Below are 26,764 nucleotides of genomic sequence, written 5' to 3'. Positions count from 1 at the left end.
TTGATGATTGATCTATTACAAAAGTTGCAATATGTAACTCGCTAAAGAGTTAGTGAGTTAAAAGAGGATTAATTAATAATTAGATTACTAAGTGGCTCAATTTGATTGAGCTATGGGGCTTGTAACGAGTCTAATTAAATAAAATTTAATTTGACTTGACATGGATTTGATTTGATCAAACCTGATTGGATTATAAGATAATCTAAATTGCATGAGAGAATCATTCCTATTTGAATTAGGATTTGAGTTTGACTTAATTTCTAATTAGATTAGGATGTATGAGTTTCTATTTGGATTAAAAATTCTCATTTCTATGGGTGCACCAAATTTTAATTGGATTAGGATTAAATTGAGTTTGACTCAAGCATCAAGAGAGAGTCCAAAAGAACTAAGACTCCTCCAATTAGGTGACATCTAATCTTAATAGTTTGAGCTCCAAATCAGATTTGATTTTTCATCTATTTAGGTCTAATCTGGTCCTAATATGATTAGGATTGATTGGAGTTTTATTGGGTTTAAAATAGCCACCTGAAGGAGAGTCCCATGTGCGTTAAACTTCTTCCTTTCCATGCGCCAATAAGGTCCCACGCCAAACCAATTTTTGATGCCATCTTTGCTCCTTTTTTAGCATGTAAGAAGGACTCCTAATTTCCTTTCTTCTGTGGAAAACCTGGGTGCAAATCAGATGAGTGTTGGGCGGCACAAAAGGAGAGAGTCCAAGGCTACAAGGACTCTTATCTCCTAATCAAATTCCAACTCCCTTTTTCCTATTTAAACAAGGGACTTATGGGATGGTTTAAGGACCGGATAATGATCAGATTTTGACGCCTAAAAGGAGGGAGTTTGTGCGTGAAAAATCATGGAGGGAGAGGACACGACATGGAGGTGCATGGCATGAGGTATAGTTGCTTCATATCCCTTCTTTCTTACACAACCAAAGATTGGTTGTTAGGACATCTCCTCTCCTCTTTTTTGTCCTTGTTTGGATATGGGTGTCTCCTCTCTTTTTTGTCCAAAAGTTGGACAAAATTTCTACATCTCTATTGTAGAGATTTGGTGCATGGGTTTTAGAAAGAAAAGAGAAGAAATGGTTCTTCTCATGATCTCTAGCATAGAAATTAACATCCTCTTATGTTCTCCTTCTTTTTTAAGAGTGTCTTGAGAGAAAAGAAGATTTTCAACCATCAAGATGCGATCTCTATAAGGGAGCTAGCATCCCGGTGAGATCAAAAGACTTCTGATCAGATCAATGTCTCGTGTGGATATCCATAGAGATCGGATGCTTGTGCGGCTATAAGAGATCTTCGGAAGACATCCATGTTCATCAGTTCATGATGAAAATTGATCCATACTAAGATATGTTCTTTATTTAGCTATAATGGATCTTCAGAAGACATCCATGATCATCAGTTCGTGGTGAAAATTGATCCATGCTATGGTATGTTCTTTATTTATTTTTTTCTATTTGATTTTTGGATCTGAATCTTATCTCACATATGATGATCCTATTTATAGTTTGAAGATTTGATCTTATGCATGCTTAGATTAAATTAGATTTAATCTGAAAATTTTTAAATTTCACTGCATATTTATTTTGAAAAATTTTACATGCATGAAATCGTAAAACTCCAACAGTGATATCTGAGCCACGTCATATGCATGAGATTAGGATTTAGATTTAAAATATGTAGAGAAAAATTTTAGATCTGAAAGTTTTGATGTCGTTCTGACATAAAGTTGCCCTAGCATAACTTGTTATGCTGAATGATTATCCTAAAATGATGTTAAAATTTTTAATTAAAAAAAAATTTAGATTTAATTTTTTTAGCATATATGTGATATATATTTTATTATTTAGATCTGAAAAGAGTTTCGAGATCTATTTTGATTCGTATATATGATATATGATGACATGTTTAGGACTAAAATTTATTTCTATGATTTGAACTTATTCATGTATATGATACATATTTATATGTATAATCTGAAATTATTTCGATATTAAAATTTCCTTCTCATGCAAAGAATTTAGATCTGAAAATTTAAATTTAAGATCTGAAATTAGTGTTTGTGCGTGAGGGATTGGTCATGGATAGATCAAATTAGGTCATGTAATTGGATTACATCAAAGAATTTCTGATTTGATCATGTTGGGTCTAAATCGATTTAGTTGTTGATCAAACCGAGTCAAGTATTAATTAGGATGAGGTCAATAGAGCTTAAGATCATACAATTATTGTTGATCGAATCGATTGACACCCATGTGTAAAATCAATTAACCTAAAGATCTAATTTGGCTCTATGGATCGAATCTGATTCACCTAAGCTAACCTATTTGGATCAATTATCTAATTGGTATCTAAAGCAAGTAATTAAAAAGTGATTATTTAATTGGTTCTGTTCACTGATCTGGTCAATTTATTGATGTCTAAAAAAAATAACGGGGGGATCCCTACCAATCTCTACTTACCTGATTAATTTGAAAGATTGAGTCTTAAATATGGTTGCTTGGTAGTTTGATTTAGTTCTTATCAATTAGATCGATCATGTGATGACTGATTAGATGAGACCTAAATCTAAATCTCTTAATAAATATTAAGTTCAAGATCTTCCATCATTGTAGATGTGCGGGTATGCTACCGGCGTTGATTGTTCTCGGCCGGTCACAATGGTTCAGTTGCATCGAGAATACGTAACCACTCTATTAGCAAAGAGTTGCTCCAGGGTAAAGATGGGGTTGGGCTCAATAACTATTAGGTGAGGGACTCAATGACGGCTTTGCACCTGTTTGTGAACGATGGGTTTGACTTAATTAAGGAGTACGGACAATAACTATTAGGTGAGCCCATATGACTTAGAGACAAGTAGCTGCAATATGCTTAGAGAAGCATCTGGGCAAAGAGTTATCCATGCATTGATGTTTATTCGTGTTATCAATAACTGTTAGGTGAGGTGGAGGGCATCGATGGGACCGCAACACCCATTAGAAATTCAATTGTCGCGTTAAGATTTTTATTTCTCCATTCGGAGAGTGTGGAAGATCTGATAAAATAGTGAGAGTCTTTTTTTGCATCTAAAAGTCTCTAGAGCAAATTATAAAATAAGTACAAACATCTAATTAGAATCTTTATTTTCTGTTATTGATTGTGTTAGCTTCCAACCCTCTAGCTTGAATCTTAGATATCAACCGATTAATCGAAATCAACTACATAGACTGGCTCACAAATTTAAGAATTATTTTTAGTTTTAAAAAATTAAGCAATGTTCTCAGATTATTCTGATGTTAATAATCCTTCCAACCCATAGTCAACGAGCTATACTTGATGAGTGGATGGACAATATCAATAAAAATAGGTGCTATATGTTGAAGTCCATGTTAGATGAACTTCAATGTATGCATGAGCACATATTTACTGCCAATGATACATTGATTTATCTACAAGTATTGTGAGATGATCAAAGTTGCACAGCGCATCTGATGCGTGATGGACAGTCAGTCTATGATCGTTATTTGATAATGATCGAGGACATTAAGGAGCTTGAAAGGCTTGACATAACCATGCACAAGAAATTACTTATGAATTTGATCCTGCGATCTCTGATTAGTTTATATGGATAGTTTATAGTAAACTACCATATGAATAACCATCATGGCACTTTATCTGAATTGGTCAAAGTGTTGCTAACAAAGAAATCTTGAAAGAGTTTAAAGGTAAATACTTGGAGAGCCTAAAGAAACAAAGACACGCTTATAGTAAGCATGTCAAAATTGCTTAATACCATCCTTTTGATTTTTTCTTTTTCTAGTTGAGTTATAGACTCTAGTGATTTTATATAGAGTCGATGGAAAGGCAGAGGGCTGAGAAATAACCTTTGAAATTAGCAATAGGGCAGGAGTTGCTGCTGTGGCTATGGGTATCTATCCTTTGTGATTATCGTTTGAATTTAGTTCTGAAAGACAGTCTCTATTATTTACATGGTGATGCATCTGTGAACTTAATTAAGCAAATAGTGAATGCCATTGGATCTGAGTGATCCAGAGTTGAGATAAATCTTAAGTATATGTAGGGCCTTAGGTTAAGTCATATTGGAGAAGAAATGATTAACAAACTGAAGAAATATGGGCCCTTGGGCTCATTGACTCTCGAGTCATATCTAGTTTGTGCATCATCTTTTTGAGAAAATATGACAAAGCTACTCTTGTGAGACAAGAGAAAAAGACCACTGAGATACTTATCCTTGTACACATTTGATGTATTAACCCATGTGACGTGCTAACAAAGAAAATTGTCTCTACTTCATTATCTTTATCGATGATCAGTCATGGTATGGATATGTATATGAGATACAAATCTGAAATTTTGAAAGATTCAAATAATTCAGATGTAAAGTAGAGAAGTAAATCAAAAAATTTCTAAAAGTACTTCGATCAGATTGAGGATGTAATACCAATGAAAAAAATTTCTCGCTTGTCTCATAAAATGGTATAGTTTCATATTAGACCGCTCTTAGTACATCTTAGCTCAACGAGATAAGAAGAGTCATGAGACTATATATGAGATATGGTCCGGTCCGTGATGAACTTCACTGATTTATTTTGTTTCTTTAGAGACATGCTTTAATTTTATGGAATTAGGTTCTTTTTAAATCTGTTCCTATCACATCATATGAGATATGACATGGTGAGAACTAAATCTTGACTATTTTGAGATCCAAGTATGTCCAGCCTATGTCAAGAATAACAGGTGGATATGTTAGATGATAGGTCTATAAAGCTCATCCTAAAAGAGTTTGGGATACTACTTTTTGAATGGATCACAATGTGATTGTGACCCGATATGCTATCTTCTTGAAAAATTATTTAACCAAGATGAAGTAGTGAAAGGAAAGTTAAGCTCGAAGAGAGTCTCTAAAGAGCAACGAGCTATAGGACCTAAAGAATCCATTCATGATAAGCCAGTAGACATATATTCCTCCTCCATCTCATACACATAGTAGGATCTCCAATCCTCTTGAAAGGTACTTGGGTATGCTTAATAGAGAATGTAGAGAAAGTCATTTTCCATAGAAAATGGGGAGCATAGAGATGATTCCAGAACCTACAACGAGATGATATAAGACATCGACTCCAAGAAAGAGATGTGAATTAGCTTTTTTGACTAGATATCTTTTGAAGATTTCTATATGGAGTAGCTCATAGATTTCACTTCTTGTGATAGAGATCACAAAGTCTACAATACTTTTGAAGTTGGAACAGTTATTTTGATGATATGATCAAATTATTTGATCAAAAAAGAAGAATTATATGTTTCCAAAAGGGTCAATGGGAGTGTTTGACATCGATTAAAATATGGTTGAATATAGATTTCTCCATAAAAGACATAAAGCAAGTATTCTAAAAATCTATAGAGATAGATGCAATTGGATGCTTGTATTTTCACAGATAAAGTACAGAGAGTAGATGCTGAAAGAGTTTAGCATAGAAATCTCGAAGAGGAGTCTGTTATCCTCTTGGGCATATATGTATGCTATATAATGTACTTGACTTGATATAGTTAATACTGTGAATGTCATGAGTAGATATCAGTTGTATCCAGACTTAAAGCGTTGGATTGCTGTGAAAACATCCTTATGCTCTTAAGAAGAATTAAGGATATACTCTTAATTTGGAGAAGGATCAAAACTAGGAGTGAGATGATATACTAATTCAGATTTTATGTCTAATATTGATGGTAGAATATCTACATCAAAAGTGTGTCCCTATGTCGATATCTTGAAAGGATTCCAAATAATCGATCGGTGGAAGTTGAGTACACTGTAGATGTGTAGGATGTATTTTGTTTCTAATGTTAGTTGTAGAATTGGTTGTCATGCCATCGGATATCATGACACTATACTGCAAAGATAATGGCACCATAGTCCTTGCTAAGGAGCCTAAGTCTCACCAGATATCCAAGCACATATAGCAGCAGAACACGCGACTACCTCAAGTAGAAATACACAGAGGTGTAGAGAGTAAATTTCACATGTGATATGGTTGACCCACTGGTAAGTCACTTAACTAGCCAAAAATTAAAACCTGTTTTGTGAAGATGGGGTTTGGTACTTGACAGATTGGCTTTAGTGCAAGTGAGAGATTGTTGGATGTATGTCCTAAAAATCAATCTTGACTGACACATATTATATTTTTAAGATATATTTTTGTACTTATTGAGCATTTATATTATCATTCATATTTTATGTGTCCATGAATCATCTAAGAGATTAACAAGATGATGATCCATATTCTCAAAGAGTTGAGAATTTGAGACATGTGTCATTGATGGTTAATTTTTAAATTCTCCTAATCATAGGATCATTATGAGGGTGGTGATTGATCCGGATAGATCAGTGCACGGATCGCTTTCTTCGGACAGATGGATCTCGAGTCTGCAATGTAGGGACATTGGAGAGAGAATGCAGGTGGTTGTTACAGAACAACTAGCACTGAGCGTGATCAATACGAGAAGTTACATAGATGTCTGCTTACTCGTTAGTGACTTTCTCGATGCTGCAGTTGTATGACTAGTTCTTTGACCTGCAGTACTACAGTTGCTCGTAGTGAGGCTGTTAGAGTTTGACTACACATAAACATGGGTCTCAATGAGTCCTTGTAGTAGATATCGGTGATAGTTGATCGACTGTAAGAGTAGGGTATACACCTAAATGGGATCTATCAATCCTGACAGAAGGGAGTAGTCCTATAGGATTTATGAAGCTGAGTTTTTAAGTCTATGGCCATAGCAGTGTGATTAATGAAAAAAAGTTTCCATGAGGATCATACATAGACTCTTATCTCCTAATCAAGTTCCAACTCCGTTTTGCCTATTTAAACAAGAGACTTATGGGATGGTTTAAGGACCAGATAATGATCAGGTTTTGATGCCTAAAAGGAGGGAGTTTGTGCGTGAAAAATCATGGAGGGAGAGGACACGACATGGAGGTGGATGGCGTGAGGTCTGGTTGCTTCATATCCCTTCTTTTTTATATAACCAAAGGTTGGTTGTTAGGACATCTCCTCTCCTCTCTTTTGTCCTTGTTTGGATATGGGTGTCTCCTCTCTTCTTTATCCAAAAGTTGGACAAAATTTTTACATCTCTATTGTAGAGATTTGGTGCATGGGTTTTAGGAAGAAAAGAGAAAAAATTTTTTTTCTCATGATCTCTAGCGTAGAGATCAACATCCTCCTATGTTCTTCTTCTTCTCTAAGAGTGTTTTGAAAGAAAAAAAGATTTTCAACTATCAAGATACGATCTCTATAAGAGAGCTAGCACCCCGATGAGATCAAAAGGCTTTTTATCAGATTAGAGTCTCGTATGGATATCCATAGAGATCGGATGCTTGTGCGGCTATAAGGAACCTTCGGAAGACATCCATGATCATCAGTTCGTGGTTAAAATTGATTCATGCCAAGGTATGTTATTTATTTATTTATTTCTATTTGATTTCTGTATCTGAATCTTATCTTACATATGATGATCCTATTTATGGTTTGAAGATTTGATCTTATGCATGCTTAGATTAAATTAGATTTAATCTAAAAATTTTTAAATTCCGCTGCGTACTTGTTTTGAAAAATTTTGCATGCATGAAACCGTAAAACTCCAACATGAGTCATATAGCTCAGATTATAGCTCAGATTATAACTCGGGTTATAACTTATATTATAGCTTGTGTTATAGCTCGAATTGTGGCTTAGATTATGCCTTATGATTTGAATCATAACTAAATTCCTAGTATGGATCTCCTAGTATGGATCAAAATTCGACCAATATGGCTTGGTATATGGTTTGCATTCATCCATTCAAACATTGTGAACATTAATAACAAAAGTGAGTTTTATTCATTTGCATCAAAATAATTATAAAATTTAGATTATAAAAGAAAAAATACATCATTGCCTCGGAGCGTCATCAAAGTGATTTACTTCAGCACAATCCTCAGCACCGACAGTCTCCTCTGTTTGGGTGGCTGTACGACTTTATTTGTCTCAACAATGCATCGAGATATTTTTGCAAATCTCCTTGTGCTATCGTCTATCACGGCCTTCAGACTTTTATCTAGAAAACTAGCTTGTAGAAGCTTGTTACTGTCGGTAGGAGGGTGCACCCGAGCCATTATTTTGCACCTCTTAAACCTTTGGAGAATGCTGTCTTGCAGGCCTGGTTTATGATTTCACCTCCTCTTCTCGCTAGCCGATCTATCCTCTTGAGAGCATTCATAGTGAGAAGCTCCTGATCTAAGAGTCGGTAGTAGAAGAAAGCCTGGCCTTCTCTCTCTACCTTCAGCTTCTCCTTCAGCTACTTTACATTTGTTAGGGCCTTCTGAAGTTCACTCTGAGGTGCAAACGGCTCCTGGGTCATCCGAATCCTTTTGGAGGCGGAACCCTTATCCCTTTGAGCTGTTTTCTCTTTATGACCCGATTTGTCTGAGGTTCTGGCCTTTTTGACCGAGCTTTTACTGGGGCTCCTTTGAGGACAAACCTCAGGAGGGGTAGAGTTTCGACCCCTTCTTCCTTTGAGCATCCTCCTTAAGCGCTTTATGTCATTGTGGACTTGAAGGCAGTCTCTCTCGGCCCCAGATCTTTACCTCTCAAGATCCTCAATTTTTTTCTCAGCCTTCCTTAACTCATCATCTCGACGATCGATCATTTCTTAGACTTTTCAAAGGGCATCCTCAAAAGAGTTGACTTTCTTGATCAACTTGATGGTGGCCGATCGTTCCTGCTCCAAAAGATACTTCAGCCAGTCTGTTTTTTTCTTTGCTACCATAAGCTCTAATGCCAAAGCTTCAGAGGTGGAGTCGACGAAGCTGGCTAGATAATGCCCAACCTGTACAAAATTTATATGAAAGTTATTAAATGTAACAAGCTGTAGGAGGTCAAAAGCAAAGATCCAAAGACTCCTTACCTGAGCGAGAGCCCTAAGGGCACCCGTCATCTACTATTGAGCCCCTTATTTGTCCAAGTACTGTCTTTCAGTAGGAGAAATAAAGTTTCTTAAAAATTCCACCACAGACTTGAGATTCTCCGCCACGGATGGAACAAAGTGTGCTGGTTGTGAAAGACTTGCTTGGGAATCAACCAGGGGAAGGCATTTGATAGGAGCTACATGCTTTGAAGACTCCTCAATCTTCGTCACCAGCACCAGGCTTCTTCAGGACGACTGATTGCATCCGTCACCTGTGTCTTCTCCATCGGAGTTTTCTTTGTCAAAACCCTCTCTGGTGGAGCTTTCACCACAGCCTCCAATGGGGAAACATTGGACTCGACAATCAGAAGGAGATTTTCATCTCCCACAATCGCAGTAGCTAGTTCAGTGGCTGAAATCTTGACATCGCTATCCACTGGAGCCGGAAGACCAGCGGATGGAACTTTAACCTTCCTCCTCTGAATCGATGCCAGTTCAAGCTTCCTCAAGAGCTCTGGATTCATCTTGCTTTTGAGAGTTGCAGTGAAAATCTGGAACGAAGGGGTATTGCAATTGCCTCCTTAATGCCCTCGAAAGACAGATTTAGAGGAGGAGAAGATAGAAAGCTGCCACTAGAGAAATTAAATTCTCGAGAAGACTGCCATATGAGTGGTTCCATCAATTACGATCATTCGCCATGAGCCCTGCTTGTTAGGCTGACGTCATCAATTTTAAATGTTGAAGGCATATGTAAAAACGTGAGGGTGCATATCTCCATATTCGAGGTACAACTTCAGAGGTACTCTTGTTATCTTCAGGAGTAGAGAGGTAGTGTTATGGTGGTACTATGAATATCTCGAATTGGCATGTTATCATGGAATACCTCAGGCCAGTGAGCTATCGTCATGATTGCTGACCCAATTACCGAGCTTAAGTATGTAGAGTTGAGCTATTTCCACCCAGTCTGTTGTGCGGCTTGTCTGTCACATGAGTTTTCTTCATTGCCTCGACCTACCAGTATTATAACACGTGCAGTAGCTATCCATCCTGAGTGGATAAGTTCGAGTACAACCAACTCTCCATATCTCGCGAGAGCAAATAAGGGCTAGAATACCTCGCCTACTAACATCACGTCCAACAACCTAACAACCTTGAAACCGCATGTTTCCATAGTTGTTGGGCCATATTCTTTACAAATAGCTAAAGCTCCGAGGATCCAGATAAGTAATCCCTTTCAGAGAATCAGTTGCTGTTCCTATTATTCTCTGATTTTTGATTTGAGTGTCGGAGGATCTTCGTCAGAACGAAAATCTCTGGTTCGAACTTTATTTTGCAAGTCACTCCAGTATTACTGCAAAAGGCTCAATCGTCCACTTCCGAGCTCAGCTGAAACAAGCAGCAATAAAAGCTATTAGCTAGTTGATATATCTCATATTGGTCAATATGTTTATAAATATAGGCCTTTTTGATGCATGAATAAGTGGTATGAATCTTTTGATTTGACCATATTTTCTGTTGCATAAGACTTAAGGATATCAAATTGAGTGTATGTGATAGACCAAATATTTAGATTTTTTTTAAAAAAAAATAGTAGCATGTACTACAAGAATTACTATCAGGGAAGCACTGCTTTGTGGGTTTTATTTGTTCATGTTTAAACAGGATAGTTTTTTAAAGAAAGTTGTTCAGCTATTATGGATAAAAGTGATTGCTGAGTAGAATTGGAGCAATCTATACAGTTTTGTTCTAAAGCAAAGATATCGACCGAGGCCGGTTCATCCGATTTAGATATTCATGACCAAGAGATATTGGATTTTCTTTCGGATAGATCCTAAAAGGAGAAGAAAGTTAGGATGCTAACAAATATTTGTCTATTCTCTAATTTATCCAATATGGTAGTACCCATTTTAGGAATGTCCAATGCCGAAGTCCTTGAATGGATAACTCATCATTTCCTAAAATGAATGTACTTTATCTGTTGAGTCATAGATATTAGTGAGTATTTTATCATAGATTTCTATCAATCTACCTGTGTGTGATTCCCATTGAATCATATACTTGGAGGTAGGTGTAGTCTCTTCTATTAAAACGTTCTTGTGAGCACAGCACATGGAACTAATCTTCTCGGAATTTGTCTTGTTATAAACATATAAGAAATCATTCCCTTGCACATACTTAAAATTTGTCACGAGACTGATGTCTCATCACACAATGGCATCATCCTGGAACTAATATTTTTCTAGTTGCATGCATCGATTGATTTAATATTTGTTGATGCTACTCTTGTTGATCATCGGTAGAGTTTACTGTACATCAGATAAATGTCAATAGTGCCAGTGGCTAGTGTTTTTTTTCTTTAAAAAAATATTGACAAAGACGGCTTAAATATGTATACCATAGGGGAGCTACAGAGTCTGGAAAACTAATTTAGAGAATGGGGACTGAAGATTGTGTATGTAATAAAGAGCAATTGTTCTTTAGGAATTGCTTAGATCAAACGGGAAATTCTTACACTAGCTCGGATCAAACATGAAATTCTTACACTTGGGAAGTTATATATCACCCATCGGATGCAGCAATTCAGATAGTAAGTCTTGAACCATATATTTCGATTGTGGTGGAAAAAATATACAGAGGACATTAACAGGTCATCAGATTTACAGTCTTCTTATGCCTCCATTGTCGATCTCTAACTTAAATTGATGGTCTAATACTGATGAAAACATCAATATCTTGACCTCCAAAATGCAGTATAACCACAAGTTTCTTACTTGCTAGGAGCCCTTGATAATCTCATTACCAAGATTTTGACAAAGCTAATGGCATTTCGCTCTCATGAGATGCAAGCGGCGAACCTTGCATGTTAGAATTCTGTGGGCTAGTCGACAATTCGCTGTCTGCATTGCCATCCACCATCCACCATTGCCCCACTTGTTCTTGCTCCAGTTGCCACCCCCCGTGGTCCTTGGGAGGAGGCTGCTTCAAGATGCACATTCCTCGCACCGCCAGGGGAATTGATCGGTGAGTCATTGTTTCGAGCACTGGTCTTGCTGGTGTTACTGCTTGGTGCCGGCGCGACTGTCGCAACTCTTTAGGCAGGTTGCCAATCTCTGGTCCTCTCTCTGTCAGATGCATGTAGAAGCCTGACATGATCCAAAATGCCCAAGGGATTCCGACTAAGATCATCGCGATCGATGGGAACCAAACAGTCACCTCCGACTCCTGGAGGACATAGTAGAGAACTAGCCAGATTCCTGCTGTAACGAGGAGGGTGAGAAGGAAGCCTGAGACGACTCAGATGCTGATGCGCTTCCATCGTAAGGGGGTATCTGTGCTATTATGAGCAGATATCTTCAGGACCAATGAATCGGCGAGCTTGTTCTCAATCTATTCTTCCAAATTGTTTGGGAATCAGACCAAGGTTTCCTCTCAATCAAAAATCTTGTTTCAGAACCAAGGTGGTAGAAGGAGCTGTTGGGTTGCTTATGTGGGGAGGTTGGACTGGTTTTGGATGTTGGAATCATTCCAGCGGGTCTTCACGTAAAACATGGGTGGCAACTTGACATGCCCAGCTCTGGAGGTTTGAATGATGGAAGCAGAGAGAAGGGCGGGGTAGCGTTTTAACCAAGAATAAGCTCGCTATATAAGCTCGCTATCTATCTTTAACTTAGGTGGCCTGTTCATGTGCCCAACCTGAACGCCCTTGTGCATATCTTCCAAGCATGCTACCATATCAAATCCACGTTATCAGATTAGAAGAGACGCAGGCAGAGTCACCAATCATTTCAAAGAAATGATGTGAGAAACATTAGGAAGCATCTCTCAAGATCTGAACATGGATGAACCAACATTGACTCAAGAATCCTGAGGGAAAGAAGGTGTAGCAACAAGATGCAGTCTTTGTTTCTTTCTAATTGTTAGTCCTGGAGCCTCTGCCATGCCCAATTCCTCTCTTGTCAAGCCATGAGGCAGCTCCCAATCAAACTGATGCACAAGATTTGCTGAGGCAAGCTCCACAGTAGAGGTTGCAAAGTGCAATCCTGGACAAATTCTTCGACCTGCTCCGAATGGAATAAATTGGAAATCGTTCCCTTTGAAGTCTATAGGACTGTCCAAAAACCTCTCAGGATGGAATTCCTCTGGTGCTTCCCAGTATTTTGGGTCTCTACTAATTGCCCAACAGTTGATGATGACTCTTGTTTTCTTAGGAATATCATAGCCTTGGATCTGGCAATCCTCCATTGATTCTCGTGGTATTAGCAATGGAGCCGGAGGGTGCAACCGCAAGACTTCCTTCACCACAGCTTTTAAGTAGACCATTCTGTTCAATTCCTTCTCTCTCACCATGCCTTTTCCACTAGCTATCCCTCTTACCTCATCTTGTAGTTTCTTCATAACTTCTGAGTTCCGAACAAGCTCTGCCATGGCCCATTCTAGGGTTGAATAGGATGTATCGGTCCCTGCAGCGAACATATCCTATGCAAAACATTCAAGCAAAGTGGACAAGGACTAAAGATAATAAGAGTCACCAATACTAATGTTGGTTGTACCTACAAGTAAAGAAACTAATTGCAGGATTTGGATAACAGGAACATCAGTGGCAGCACATGTAATAATCTCTCCTTGTTCGATCATAATCATTAGTATAGTTGATGAGGTCCACCAATTTGTACATGGTGCAAATTCCTTATGTTTTGTCTGCTCAACCAATTGTGTATGCATCTAATAAAAATAATTCTCATTTTTCACAGCTCGTCAAGTTGATGCACATGCCTCATTCATCAAGTGTTTACTTGCATCACAACACGATATGATTAAATTTGTTTGGTGGCTGGTTACAGCCTCCATTACCATCAAAAAAATAAAAGACATATGATTAAACAAGTATTAAACTAATTAATCATGCCTATAGAGCTTTTCGTAACAAACCAAAAGTAAGTCATTAGGCTAATGGATGGCCATTTTTCTAGGTGGCCTTCACTTATAGATTTCTTAAGCTGAGTGCCATCATTGCAGTGCTCAGTTTCATTTTTCTCTGAAAAGAAGGATTTTTTTTTTGGGGGGGGTAGAAAAAAAGGATTTTTAAATGTCCATTTGTAAACGCGGTGTCCTACCAACTACTCTCAAAGTCTAAGAAACAAAACAAGAATATAGAAGAAACTTTGGACCCGGCAGCTTACCACCAAGAGTGCCTTCATGTGCTCTTTTCTAATGGTGAACTCCATGTTGTGATCCTTCTGAAGAGAGAGCAGTACGTCTATGAAGTCATTCTCCTGCCCTTCTTCCTTCAAACGATCGCCATGGTCCTTGATTAGCTGGTCGAGAAGACCATCCCATCTTTCAAAGTTCCTTCGGGCTTTTTTGCTGAGCCCCAAGAATGCATCCATCCATGCAAGGAATGGAAAGTAGTCCTCCACATGGAATCTCCCAAGTAGAGAGGTATTGTTCTCAATTAACTCCCGGAACAATTCATTGCGTCCTTCTCCTCTGTAGAACTTCCCTGAAATAACTCTACACAGTACATCATTTGTGAAGAAATTTAACACCTCACTCATGTCCACCATGCCTGTCGATGTAACAGCTCTGGAAATCTTTAGTAGCATAGAGGCCACTTCCTCCTCTCTCACAAGCTCAAAGGAGTGCACCCTTTTGGCACTCAAGAGGTGGAGGGTGCACAGCTTCCTCAGCTGCCTCCAATACTCACCATATGGTGCAAAAGCCAGGTCCATGCTATCATAAAGCAGGATCTTGGCAGCCTTCAGAGAAGGCCTGAAGGCAAAGATATGATCATGAGTTCTCATGATCTCTCGAGCCATCTCTGCGGATGAAACGACGAGGGTCGGCACCTGACCCAAATGGAGAAGCATAAGTGGTCCATGCTTTTTGGAGAGATCTCTAAGAGAGTGATGAGGGAGAGAGCCCAGCTGGTGGAGGTTCCCTATGAATGGAAACTTGAGTGGTGAAGGTGGGAGCCGAGTCCTTTTTGAGAAGGCTCGTTTTATGAGTAGAAAGAAGGGGAAGAACAAGAGGACAGTGAGAAGAGATGGCCCAACCAAGTGCTGAACTAGTGAGAACATGTTGTGATGATAACCTTGTTTGGCTTTGTACTCTCTTTATGGCTGAGGAGTGCCAATTCTTAACCGACCTTCGTTCAGAGGCGTCCTAGTCTTACAAGTTATATTCTCTATCCAGACTCGTACCCTTGTCAAATTGGATAAATTCTTAGAAAGAGCAACAATCCCACTTTCTGGACTAAACTTCCCTATTCGGCACCTGCAAGCCTCCACCAAACGGATCTAAACTTCCTATTCGGCCGCTCCGAGCCTCCCACCCTATTGAGACTCGGGAGAATGGAAAAAGCAGAGGAAAAACAGGTGAAAACACAGGAAAAATCAACGAAAACGAAAGAAAGGTGGAACACTGAAAAAGCAAGACCTTTTCCCACATAGATTGATCAATTTTTTTCCTTTTTCCTTCCTTTTCTTTTCATTTCTTTCTCTTTTGGGAGATATGTGGGAAGCAAAACACCTGAGGGAGATCGAAGGGGAAGGCCGACGCCGGTGACGATGGGGAAGAAGGCGACGGCGGAGATCGGTGGGAGGTGGCAGCGAGGAGAGCAGGGAGGAGGTCGGCGTCTCACTTTTTGGGAGATCTGTGGGAAGGAAAGCACCTGAGGGAGATTGGAGGGGGGAGGCCGACGTCGGGGATGATGGGGAGGAAGGCGACGGCGGAGACCGGCGGGAGGTGGTGGGGAGGAGAGCGGGGAAAAGGTGGGCGTCCGCGAGGGCTCCGAAGGGTTCGAAGCCAAAATAAATAAATAAATAAATAAATATATTAAATAAATAAAAGGCGCTGCCGCTGCTTGGGAAAAAAAAAAAACCCACCGTGGGGAGCTCGACACGCCAGAGCTCTCCTACGTTCAGCGGTTCGGCATAGGGTCTGCTACAGTAAAAAATGATGAAGTACAAGAACATAGCTATCACTAAATAACCTTGAGCGCACGCAATATTTGCTGCCTTCCTAATAAAACAAGCAAAAAAAAAAAAAAAAAAAATCTATATCAAGTCGGGTTGGTCCTTGTACAACGTGTTCCCCCCTTGCACCCTAAAAGAGATTAGCGGTGGGCTTTCACCTGCCATCACAGATCTTACAAAAAAAAATTTCTTATCATTTTCTTTCCTCTTAAAATTTGTCGAACTAAATTACAAAATGGGACAGATAAAAAAATTCCAAACATACTTAGAGTCTACTGGGATATTTTTATATGGTTGAGCTGAATATTCTGTAGAATTTTGGATTAGACCATTCATTTAGAACATATTTGAATAATTGGACTGAATATCTTATTGAATTTATAGAGTGAATCAGTACAATCAATAAAATCGTAGATTTATAGGCTATGCTAAGTTTGTATTTATAAGTACCTAGTAGTAGCTTTGTAGTATTTTGATCTAAATTTTATAATATTTTTTTTTCATAAAATTCGAGTCAGCCCACTCAAAATCAACTCTTAGATAATTATGAATATAGGCCGAGCCCCGGTTTGCAAACTCATGATTTTGCTAATTGTGTTGGCCTAATTCACAAACCTGATTAAATTTTTAGTCCAACCATTCAAATAAGCCCTTGAGCTCATATTATTTACGTATATAATAACCCGTTCTCAAGAAAAAAGAACAAGACTTATTACTATGTAAAAGAACTGATCATAATTTGCAAGTCCTCCTCGTAGACACGCATGGTCCTGCGACCAGATGAAGCCATTGTTTGCTAGTCCACAGGAACCGGTCATCTCTAGGTCCTCCAGTCCTAGTCAAAATGTTGTACAATATTTGCAAGACCAAGCTTGATGGTAGAAATTGCAAAATTCATTGCAGGACAAATACTCCAGCTAGTCCAAGCACTAACGACTACTCTTATTCTCTTAATAATTTCATAGGTTTGAATGTGAAGATCATACATATATAGACTTTTGTGGAAGCAAGAATGCAGGAGGGTGCACCGGCAAAACACCCCTCATCATAGCTTCCAAGTAGGTCGTGGTACTCAATACTCCACCTTCACCATGCCTTTTTCTATGGCCAATCTTCTCACCTCATCTTTCTACTTCGCCATCACTTGTGAGTTTTGAGCAAGCTCTGCCATGGCTCATTCTAGGGCTATGTATGTCGCATTCATTCCTATGGTGAACATATGGTATAATATATCAAAGCTTATAAACGTCATCGGCGATCATTATTTGAAGGCTTATCAAAACAGCTTTTCCTTCATTTTGGTAAAAACCACTATCTAGTAAAGTATTGGTCCAGTTGGATGATCACCCGCATATCAATTGAAAATCCCATGCTTTTAAGATTTTATGGATAAGTTCTTTGGAAGGATATATAACTATTATAAGGGTTAGTGTAGGGAACATTCCTTTGATGAATATCCACAATTACTATAACCATATTAGAAATTTAATTATAAAAAATCAACCTACCTTTGGAATCTTGATGGGTTTGCACACATTCTCGATGGTGGCAATAGACGATAATCTCTTATTAATAGATATTCATCAAAATTACCTTAATAGATAATAAGGAATCTTTAAGAGCTACTTAGATCTTCAACTGTATATTGATGGAGTATATATGACATCCTAAATAATATATATGACTTTCTATATTTTTATATGATACTTTATTGGTTATTATGACTTTCTGATATATATGACTTTCTAATATCTTATATAATTTTCTATCAATATATATGATATCTTGAATAATATATATGACTTTCATTAAATATATATAACATCCTAAACAATATATATTATTTTCTATGAATAATATGATATCCAAAATAATATATATGGCTTCCTGATATCTTATATAATTTTTTATAAATATATATGATATCCTTAATAATATATATAATTTTTAATATTTTTATATGATATCTTAATTATTATGACTTTCTGATGCCTTATATGACTTTCTGTTGGTTAAAAGAACCAATAAAATAAGATATAAAGATACAAAAAATTATATATATTATTTAGGATATCATATATATTTATAAAAAATTATATATATTATTTAAAATATAATTTATACTGATAGAAAGTCATATAAGATATTATGAAGTCATATATGTTGTTCAAGGTGTCATATATATTCATAGAAAGTCATATACATTGTTCAAAATGTCATATATATTTATAAAAAAATATATAAGGTATAAGAAGCCATATATATTATTCAAGATGTCACAATATATTATTCAGGATATCATATATATTCATAAAAAGTCATACATGATATCAGAAAATAATAATACTATTCTTTCTTTATTCTATAGAAGAAAAGGGTATTTTTGTCAAAAAAAATTAATGAAAAAAATTAAGCAGTATTAAATATCTATCTCATTATTAATTGTGCTATGTGGTTCAATGTGATTAAACGGTATACTCCACATCAATTTTGCTACACGCATGCAATGCACAAAGAATTACTCTTGGACTAAATATCCTATTGGATTTGTAGCTTGGGCCATTACAACCAACAAAAGTTATAGATTTATAGGCTATACTAAGCCTATATTCATAAGTACCTAGAAGTAGCTTTGGAGTGCGCTGGCCTGAATCCTATAGTATTTTCTTCCCGTGGGATTTGGATTGGCCTATGGAAAATCAACTCCTAGATAGTTATAAATACAGGCCTAGCCTAAGCTTTTAAACTCATGATTTTGCTGATTGTGTTGGCCTAATATAGAAATCCGATTGAATTTTCACTCGAATCATCCAAACAAACTTTTAAGCATGGTCCTGTATAAATCAAATACCACTCAGCCCAAATCCTCTGGGAAGAAAAAAAGAATCTCCATAAATCCTTTTTTTTTTTGTTCTTTCTATAGTTAAAAGGCTAGGACTAGGTTGGATTTGGACTGGCTCTTAGAAAATATAATATAAATGGATCAATAGGCTTGATTCCTATAGATTTTGTAGTCCAATCTTATAAGAATATCCAAATGGACCCTTAATATTTATAAATTCCTAAATCAAGGAGGTATTGTGTAAAACTTTTTGTGCGGTTAACTTTCATTGACAGGTTGAACGCAAAGGAAGTGATGGCAAAGAAAGATAGGAACATGGTAGAGGGTTGCATCCGTTGTGACTATGACATTTAACCATATTTTTGTTCGTTGTTTTGCGAAGCAGATTTAGAATGTGGTCAAAAAGGAGGATTGGGGCAAAAGTCAGATTTTCTTCTTTGAGATTTTTTTTAAATAATATTTTTTTAATATTTTATTTTAAAAATATCTCTGTTCCAAACTTATTTTCGAAATTATTATTTCGGTGCCATCTAAACTTAAATTATATATTGAACCCATAAGTTTGAGTCTAGATGGCCGAACTTGTGGGTTAAACCCACAAGTTTGTATTGTTGAAGACATAATTTCATTATAAAATTATGGCTTCAACCCATAATTTCGATTTGAATCCTACCATCTAAAATTATGAGTTGAATCCACAATTTCAATTTGAAATCATGCCGTTATAATTTGGCCTACCGTTGCGAAATTATGGATTCAACCTACAATTTCAGATCAAATCATAAAATTATGGGTTCAACCCATAATTTCATATGCCTTTAAATCTAACCCAAAGCCACTTTGCTCCCCATTGATTTTCCTAAAATTTCTCTTCAATTTCAACCCCACCCTAAAATCAATTTAATGGCTTCAAAAAAAGGTTGAATCATGTATTCTGATTGATCTTATGTTAAACTTGAGATTTCATATAAACTATTATGGTTTAATTCTTAAGATTTTATGCTTTGGTATTGTGTTTAATTCTTTCGATGTTAAGGTTTAACGGACTTAGACCATCCGGATCGATCGACCTAGACTGCTGGACTTAGCAGACTGGACCATTCTTAGCATTTTATAGTTAAAAAAATACTCAAAAAAAAAGCACACGGGTGGCCGATTAGCTTAGAAGGAAACCTAACTTAGAAAGAAACCTAGATTCTAAAGTTGGATCTATGGCCAAGATATCTACAAGTGCACTGCAAGGAGGGCTGTGCAACATAAGTGAGTGGAGGACCTCGCCTCCTCTCTACCCCTTGCAACGTTCAAGCCATCGCTGCCCATGCTACCATCCATGACTTCTCTGCTCCCGCAGCTTCATTTTTTTCAAAATTATTTTTTAAAAATAATATTTTATTATTATTTTTAAAATAATTTTTTTTTATTTCTTCTCCTCCTCCCATGGTGAGCCGGAGCGGGAGCCCATGCCACCACCCATGGCTCCTCTGCCCTGTGATCTTTTTTTTTCAAAATTATTTTTTTAAAAAATATTTTATTATTATTTTAAAAATAATATTTTTTATTTCTTCTTCTCCTCCCATGATGGGTTGGAGCAGGAGCCCACGCCGCCACCCATGGCTCCTCTACTCGTGCGATTTTTTTTTAAAAATTATTTTTTAAAAATAATATTTTATTATTATTTTAAAAATAATATTTTATTATTATTTTAAAAAATAATTTTTTTGTTTCTTCCTCTCCTCCTGCAGTGGGAGTTGGGGTGGGTGTGGCACGGGTGTTGGGGTGGATGGTGCACAGAGCCACAGTTGGAGGGGGGGGGGGAGGATGCGGCCAACATGCGGGGAGGGGGGCTATCGGGGAAGGGAAGTGCAGAGTCGACGGGTGGAGGGCGGGATGGCAGGGTGGGCGCCTGGGGGAGGCAGGACCGTGGTCGGGCATGGGGTCGGAGGAAGGGCGTGGAGGAGCGGCAATCAGGCAGAGGAGCTGTGGGTTGCGCCAGAGGGGGTGGATGCGGTGTGGCCACGGGAAGAGGAAGGCGAAGGATGCATGAGGCGGGGGGGTGGGGGCGTCGAATGGGGTGCATGCAGGGTGGCCATGGGAAGAAGAAGACAGAGGACTCGGATGGGGGGTCTAAAGAGGGTGCGTGTGGGGTGGCCGCAGGAAGAGGAAGGCGGAGGATTGGAGGGTGATGTTGGGGGGGTGTGCGGACCACTTCTAAATTATGTTCTAAATTATTTGCATGGATTTGATTTTGTATTATAAAATATGAGGTCAAGCTCAGCTAATGTCAACCGGACCACTTCGAGACCATTCTAGAGACAAAGAGTTGATAAGTTTTTTTTCTGTTTATTTTTATGGGATTCGAGCTGATCCACTGAAAAAATTTGTTTGAGTACCGAGAATATAGGCCTGATCTGTTTTGTGTTCTTGGGAATCCTATTGGATGGCACAGGATTAATGGATTATTTAAATAGGCCCAAACAAGTTAGGTGGCGCTCCATCGCGGGATTCTTTTGGAGAGATAATATGTCCGAAAGATCATTGTCATCCTCCATATGATAATCATGACCTTCCATTATGTCATCCAAAAAATTATATATATATATATATATATATATATATATATATATATATATATATATATATATATATATATATATAATCTCATGACGTCCCTCACATTGCTGGTGCTTGATTTGAAAAATCTTTCTAGTTATAAAAAAAAATCTTTATATATATATATATATATATATATATATATATATTATCTCATGACGTCCCCCACATTGCTAGTGCTTGATTTGAAAAATCTTTCTGATTATAAAAAGAAATCTTCCACAAAAAACCCTCCAAGCAAAGAGATGCTCTCCTCCAGTAGCCTGCAAAACAAATTATTTCTTTTATCTTCTTTAAAGAATTTCACCAAAACCATCCAACAAATTGCTCTATGGAGGGATTCTTTTGGAGAGATAATATGTCCAAAAAATCATTGTCATCCTTTGTATGATAAGCATGGCCCTTCATTATGTCATCCAATAAAATGATATATATATATATATATATATATATATCATCTCTCGGCATCCCTCTTGTCTCTAGTGCTTGACTCGAGCCATGGGAAGAAATTTTCTACATGAAACCCTTCAAGCAATGAGATACTTACCTTTAATAGTCTGTGAAACAAATTATTTCTTCTATCTTCTCCAAAGAATTTCACCAAAACCACTCTACATATTGCATGTCCTTTGTGAAGGTATACAAGATCTTAAATGTTTTATGATAGCCGAAGACCTTATCTAGAAAAAACTAGATAGAATATACTATTTAGATCTCTTATCCCCGTATATGCATTCAAGACCTATCTAATATATACTCTATGTGAGACTAAACATGCCTATATCTATATGAAAGCATGTGCTAGTGTGTGTTTAATTCATTGGATATATGTTGGAAAAAACTTGATTATTTATACGAGGCCAAAAGAATCTAAATAATACTTTTTGATTAGCTTATTTTTTTTTTTTTTATGATGCCCCAAAGTTGTTATAAAATATATCAAAGAAAACCTAGTTCATGGCTCTTATAGACTAAGAGCATTATGACACAAGCCCATATGAGGCCATCAAATCATGCTTGGTGAGTTCATATACCCTTCCATAAGTCCTAGCTCCGTATAGTAGCCTTGCTCATGGTTCATGGCTTGTTGAGTATACTTGAGTGGTTTGAAGGCACCTTCACCACTTGTATTCTTTTTGTTGGGACATCATAGCCTCATTGTTATAAAAGTATAAAGGAGTTCAAACTAGCTTGGTCATCGATGGGCAAACCTTCTCCATATTCATTGGATAGAATGTGGGGTTTCATTGGGGTGAGACACACCAAAGCAGCATTCCTTATATGTTTCTAGTCTCATGTCATTTGAATACTAGGAGATCATAGATCTTATTAAGGATAAATAAATAAAAATAATATCTTTCAATTAGTGTTTTAGGTAATGTGATATAAAAGCTGAATAATGAGATTAGAGATAAGAAAGCCCAATCATATTTTTGATAAGGCAATTTATTTTATCTTTTTATTGAAAATTTTTGATAAATTAAATTAATCTTTAATTAAGAAAGTTAGTCAACAAACTACCAATGTAGCCTTTAGTTGACAGGCACACTTTTTTTTTTTTTTTTCTCCTACCTTTACCGCATTGAAGATTGGATATAACTTTGGACCAAAACACAAAATCTATTTCCATAAGCTTGCATTATGAAAACAAAGTAGTCATTATTAGTTATTATTACAAGAACTAATACTTATTCTTAGTGGAACTGGTCATCACTCATGGGTCCACGTAGTAGCCACGTGGTTTTGCAACCAGGTGAAGCCTTTTTTTCATTGGGTTTGTGATGCCAGGAGCTTCAATCATATCTAGATCCTCCTTTACCATGCCATGAGGCAACTCCCAGTCAAAACATTGTATTAAATTTGCTAGTGCAAGCTCCACCGTGGAAATCGCAAAGTTCATACCAGGGCAAATTCGCCGACCAGATCCAAATGGAATGAATTGGAAGTCATTCCCCTTGAAATCAATTTGATTACCCATGAATCTCTCAGGTCGGAATTCTTCTGGTGCCTCCCAAACTTTTGGATCTCTACCAATGGCCCAACCATTCACAATTACTCTTGTCCTTCTAGGAATTTCGTAGCCGTTTAGGCGACAATCATCCATGGATTCTCTTGGAAGCAATAATGGAGCAGGAGGATGCAATCGTAGAACTTCCTTTATCACAGCTTTTAAATAGCTCAGCTCACTTAAATCCTCCTCTCTGACCAAGCCTTTTCCTGTAGCGATGCCTCGAACCTCATCTTGCAACTTCTCCATCGCCTGCGAGTTTCGAATAAGCTCTGCCATGGCCCATTCCAAGACTATGTAAGACGTATCGGTTCCAGCACCAAACATATCCTGATAAGAAAGAAATTAATGAGTAAAAGAATGAATTGAAGCTTATACAAATTATCGATGATCATCCATAATCAGACTATAAACATAACAATCAATTGATTTGATAAATAACATATACTATCTAGTACATATTGGTGCGATAGTGATTTGCATATTGGTTTTTCAAAAAAATAGTTAGTTAAATATCAGTTGGAAGAGCAGTGCTTGTTACTGGGAAAATGTATAGAATGGTGATGATACTCATCATATCGTTTATGAAGATATTCATCGACACTGATTTTTTTTTTTTAAATGATGGATATACTATTATAATATTATGAATATCTTTTTTATTAAAAATTTCTATCCGTTAGTTCTTAGAATCTAAAATGGACACGTCAACCTCGTTCTTCTAATATCTAATGAATTAGTTAATTTTAATATTATTTGAGTAAAATGATGAAAACATATTATTATATTTTATTAATAAATGAAAGGAAGAGGATAAAATCAATAGTAGAGAAAGCAAGAAAGAAAAAAAAAAAGCCGGGTGGGGGGGTGGGGGGTGGGGGGGCGGGCGGCGGAAGGAAAGTAGACAAAGGAGCAAAGACGAGAGACGGGATGCTGTCAACTAATCCAAAAATAAATCTAATTACAAGATGCTGTCCCATCGATCAAACAAATTATCCCCACCGTAGTACATGTTTTCAAGCAAAGGTGTCGACTTTTGTTCTTCTGAACCTGACGTCAGAGGGCGTCGTACCAACTACAGAATTTTAATAATGATAGATTCTCTGACTAGGCCTTCAAGTTCGAGACCTTGCGGTGGCTCAACTTACTCAAATTCAAGCTCGTGCATTCAAAACCTTCAAGGCTCGTACGCCTTTTCTCCAACGCAAAGAAAACCTTAGACAAAGCAATATGAACTTAAATTTGTCTTATATGCTGCTCCAAGCCATGGGCAGGTGCTAGAATACGGCAAGTCTGTCTACTATGTATGATTGGATTTATGTAAAACAAAGGGACAGGTATCACTTTTTTCTTGGGAAAAAACCTTGAAGTACCTTTAGGTTTCATTAATTCAAAAAGATACTGATGGAGAAACATTTGTAACATTTAACCAATCCCATTTGGAGTTCAAGGACTACACGGTTGAGTTGTGGGCATCTCATAAGCAATATCAAGTATTTTATACTGACATGAAGCAGAACCTATTTGTGATGGTGATCATCTATCAATCAAGTAAACATCACATGACATAGACCAACTCATGCATGGTCCGCTTTCGTTCATCTTAATGAGTGATCCAATGACCAGTGTCGCGTTGGACCATCAAATAGTTTGATGAACATTCCATTCATTCCGTTTACCAAAGTCCACACCCTTCTTATTCTCTGAGATCAAAGAAACCTAAAATAAAAAGACTTATTATTTACTTTAGGACCATCTTCGCTCTGAACGTTTAGTCAGATTTATCAATCATTGAAAAACACGATGATGAAAAAAAAGAAACTAATTGTTTGATACATGGAGAATATTGAATGGAAGTCCCAACTTGTTAAGAAAAACTTCAGGGGCAAATACTACTGTCAGTTTCTTCAGAAGCGCTTAAAGCTGAGAACAAGTAACAAATTTACAAGGTAAATCTGATCAATGATAAGTGATACAGAGAACTTACCACTAAGAGCGCCTTGATATCTTCTTTTGTGAGGGCCAAGTCCACACCGGGATCCTTCTGAAGGGACAACAACACATCCACAAAGTCCTTCTCATGCGTCTCATCCTTCACTTGATCCGCGTGTTCCTTGATCACGTCGTCAAGAACACCACTCCATCTCTCTGCATTTCTCCTGGCCCTCGCGCACATCCCAAAGAACACGTCCATCCATTCCAACGAAGGGAAGTAGTCCCCCAAATGGAACCCTCCAGTCAGAACGGAATTCTCCCTTATCAATTCGCGAAACAGTTTGTTCCTCCCACCTTCTCTAAAGAATTTCCCTGACACAACTCTGCAGAGCATATCATTTGCGAAGGCATACAAGATCTCACTTACGTTCACAGGATCGGGTGTAATAGAAGCTCGAGAGATGTTCTTGATCATAAAGGCTACTTCTTCCTCCCTCGAGAGCCGAAAAGATTGCACCTTTTTATTGCTAAGGAGGTGGACGATGCAAAGCTTCCTTGCATACCTCCAGTGCTCACCGTATGGTGCCAAGCCGATGTCCATGGCATCAAACATAAGGATCTTAGCAACCTTCATAGGAGGGCGGCTAGCAAAGATGTGATCATGAGTTCTCATGATCTCCCGGGCCATCTCGGCGGATGAAACGATGAGGGTGGGCACCTGGCCGAGATGGAGAAGCATGAGTGGTCCATGCTTCTCTGCCAGAGCTTGGAGTGACCGATGAGGGAGAGGACCCAACTGGTGCAGGTTTCCTATGAAAGGAAACTTTGGGGGTGATGGTGGTAGTCTGGCCTTCTTGGAAAAGGATTGTTTGAAGCAAAGAAGCAGCAGAAAGGGGAGGAAGAGCAAGAGAACCAGCTCGAAGGGAAGTTGCAAGGAGGGAGACATGGTTTGGTGATTTTCTTTGTATCCCTTCTTGGTCCCCTCTTCCCTGTCCTTTTATAGCAGAGTACCGCACAGGCCAGGGCTCCCGTTAATTTCCACCGCTAAGTTTAGTTTTTTTTTTTTTTTTGTTACAAACCGCTAAATTTTTCCAGAAAGCTTTATGCACAAGTCGAGGGCCAAATTAAGCTAAGATTTTTTTTCTTCTTCTTCCTTGTTTTTTTTTTTTGAAAGTAAGTGGAGGCTGATAAGGCAATTACCATTTGTGAATTATTCTCCTCTCATGTATATAGTCTTCTAATTTGATTTGTATTCCTTATTTGAACTTGCTTGCTCACCAAGTTGTATTAGATTTGTATTCCTTGTTTGAGCTTGCTTGCTCACCAAGCTTACTTGCACACTAAATTATATTTGTATAAATATTATAGGATAGCAATAAAGTTGAAGCTTCCAATTCTAAGAAGTCTAACTACCTAGATCTCTTTTTTTTTCTCTTCTTCCTTTCAT

The 26,764-nt window shown here is 37.6% G+C and overlaps 2 protein-coding genes and 1 pseudogene across 2 annotated transcripts; all 3 read right to left on the bottom strand.

Annotated features, from left to right (window-relative positions):
* Window positions 1-11,527: 11,527 nt before the first annotated feature.
* On the bottom strand, window positions 11,528-12,472 carry LOC109505453 (uncharacterized; annotated as a pseudogene).
* Window positions 12,473-12,679: 207 nt separating this feature from the next.
* Window positions 12,680-15,867, bottom strand: LOC105037347 (cytochrome P450 71A9). The gene is made up of 2 exons (XM_010913021.4): window positions 14,129-15,867; window positions 12,680-13,424 (listed from the first exon to the last, which is right to left on the bottom strand). The coding sequence occupies exons 1-2, from the start codon at window positions 15,023-15,025 to the stop codon at window positions 12,804-12,806; spliced, it is 1,518 nt and encodes a 505-aa protein (XP_010911323.1). The 5' UTR covers window positions 15,026-15,867; the 3' UTR covers window positions 12,680-12,803.
* Window positions 15,868-22,974: 7,107 nt separating this feature from the next.
* LOC105037305 (cytochrome P450 71A1) lies at window positions 22,975-26,301 on the bottom strand. The gene is made up of 2 exons (XM_073245712.1): window positions 25,370-26,301; window positions 22,975-23,712 (listed from the first exon to the last, which is right to left on the bottom strand). The coding sequence occupies exons 1-2, from the start codon at window positions 26,261-26,263 to the stop codon at window positions 23,089-23,091; spliced, it is 1,518 nt and encodes a 505-aa protein (XP_073101813.1). The 5' UTR covers window positions 26,264-26,301; the 3' UTR covers window positions 22,975-23,088.
* Window positions 26,302-26,764: the final 463 nt, after the last annotated feature.

This window comes from Elaeis guineensis, chromosome 1 (genome assembly GCF_000442705.2).
Source record: "Elaeis guineensis isolate ETL-2024a chromosome 1, EG11, whole genome shotgun sequence".
NCBI classification, from domain to species: Eukaryota; Viridiplantae; Streptophyta; class Magnoliopsida; order Arecales; family Arecaceae; genus Elaeis; species Elaeis guineensis.
This window is presented reverse-complemented; position numbering and strand designations above follow the sequence as displayed.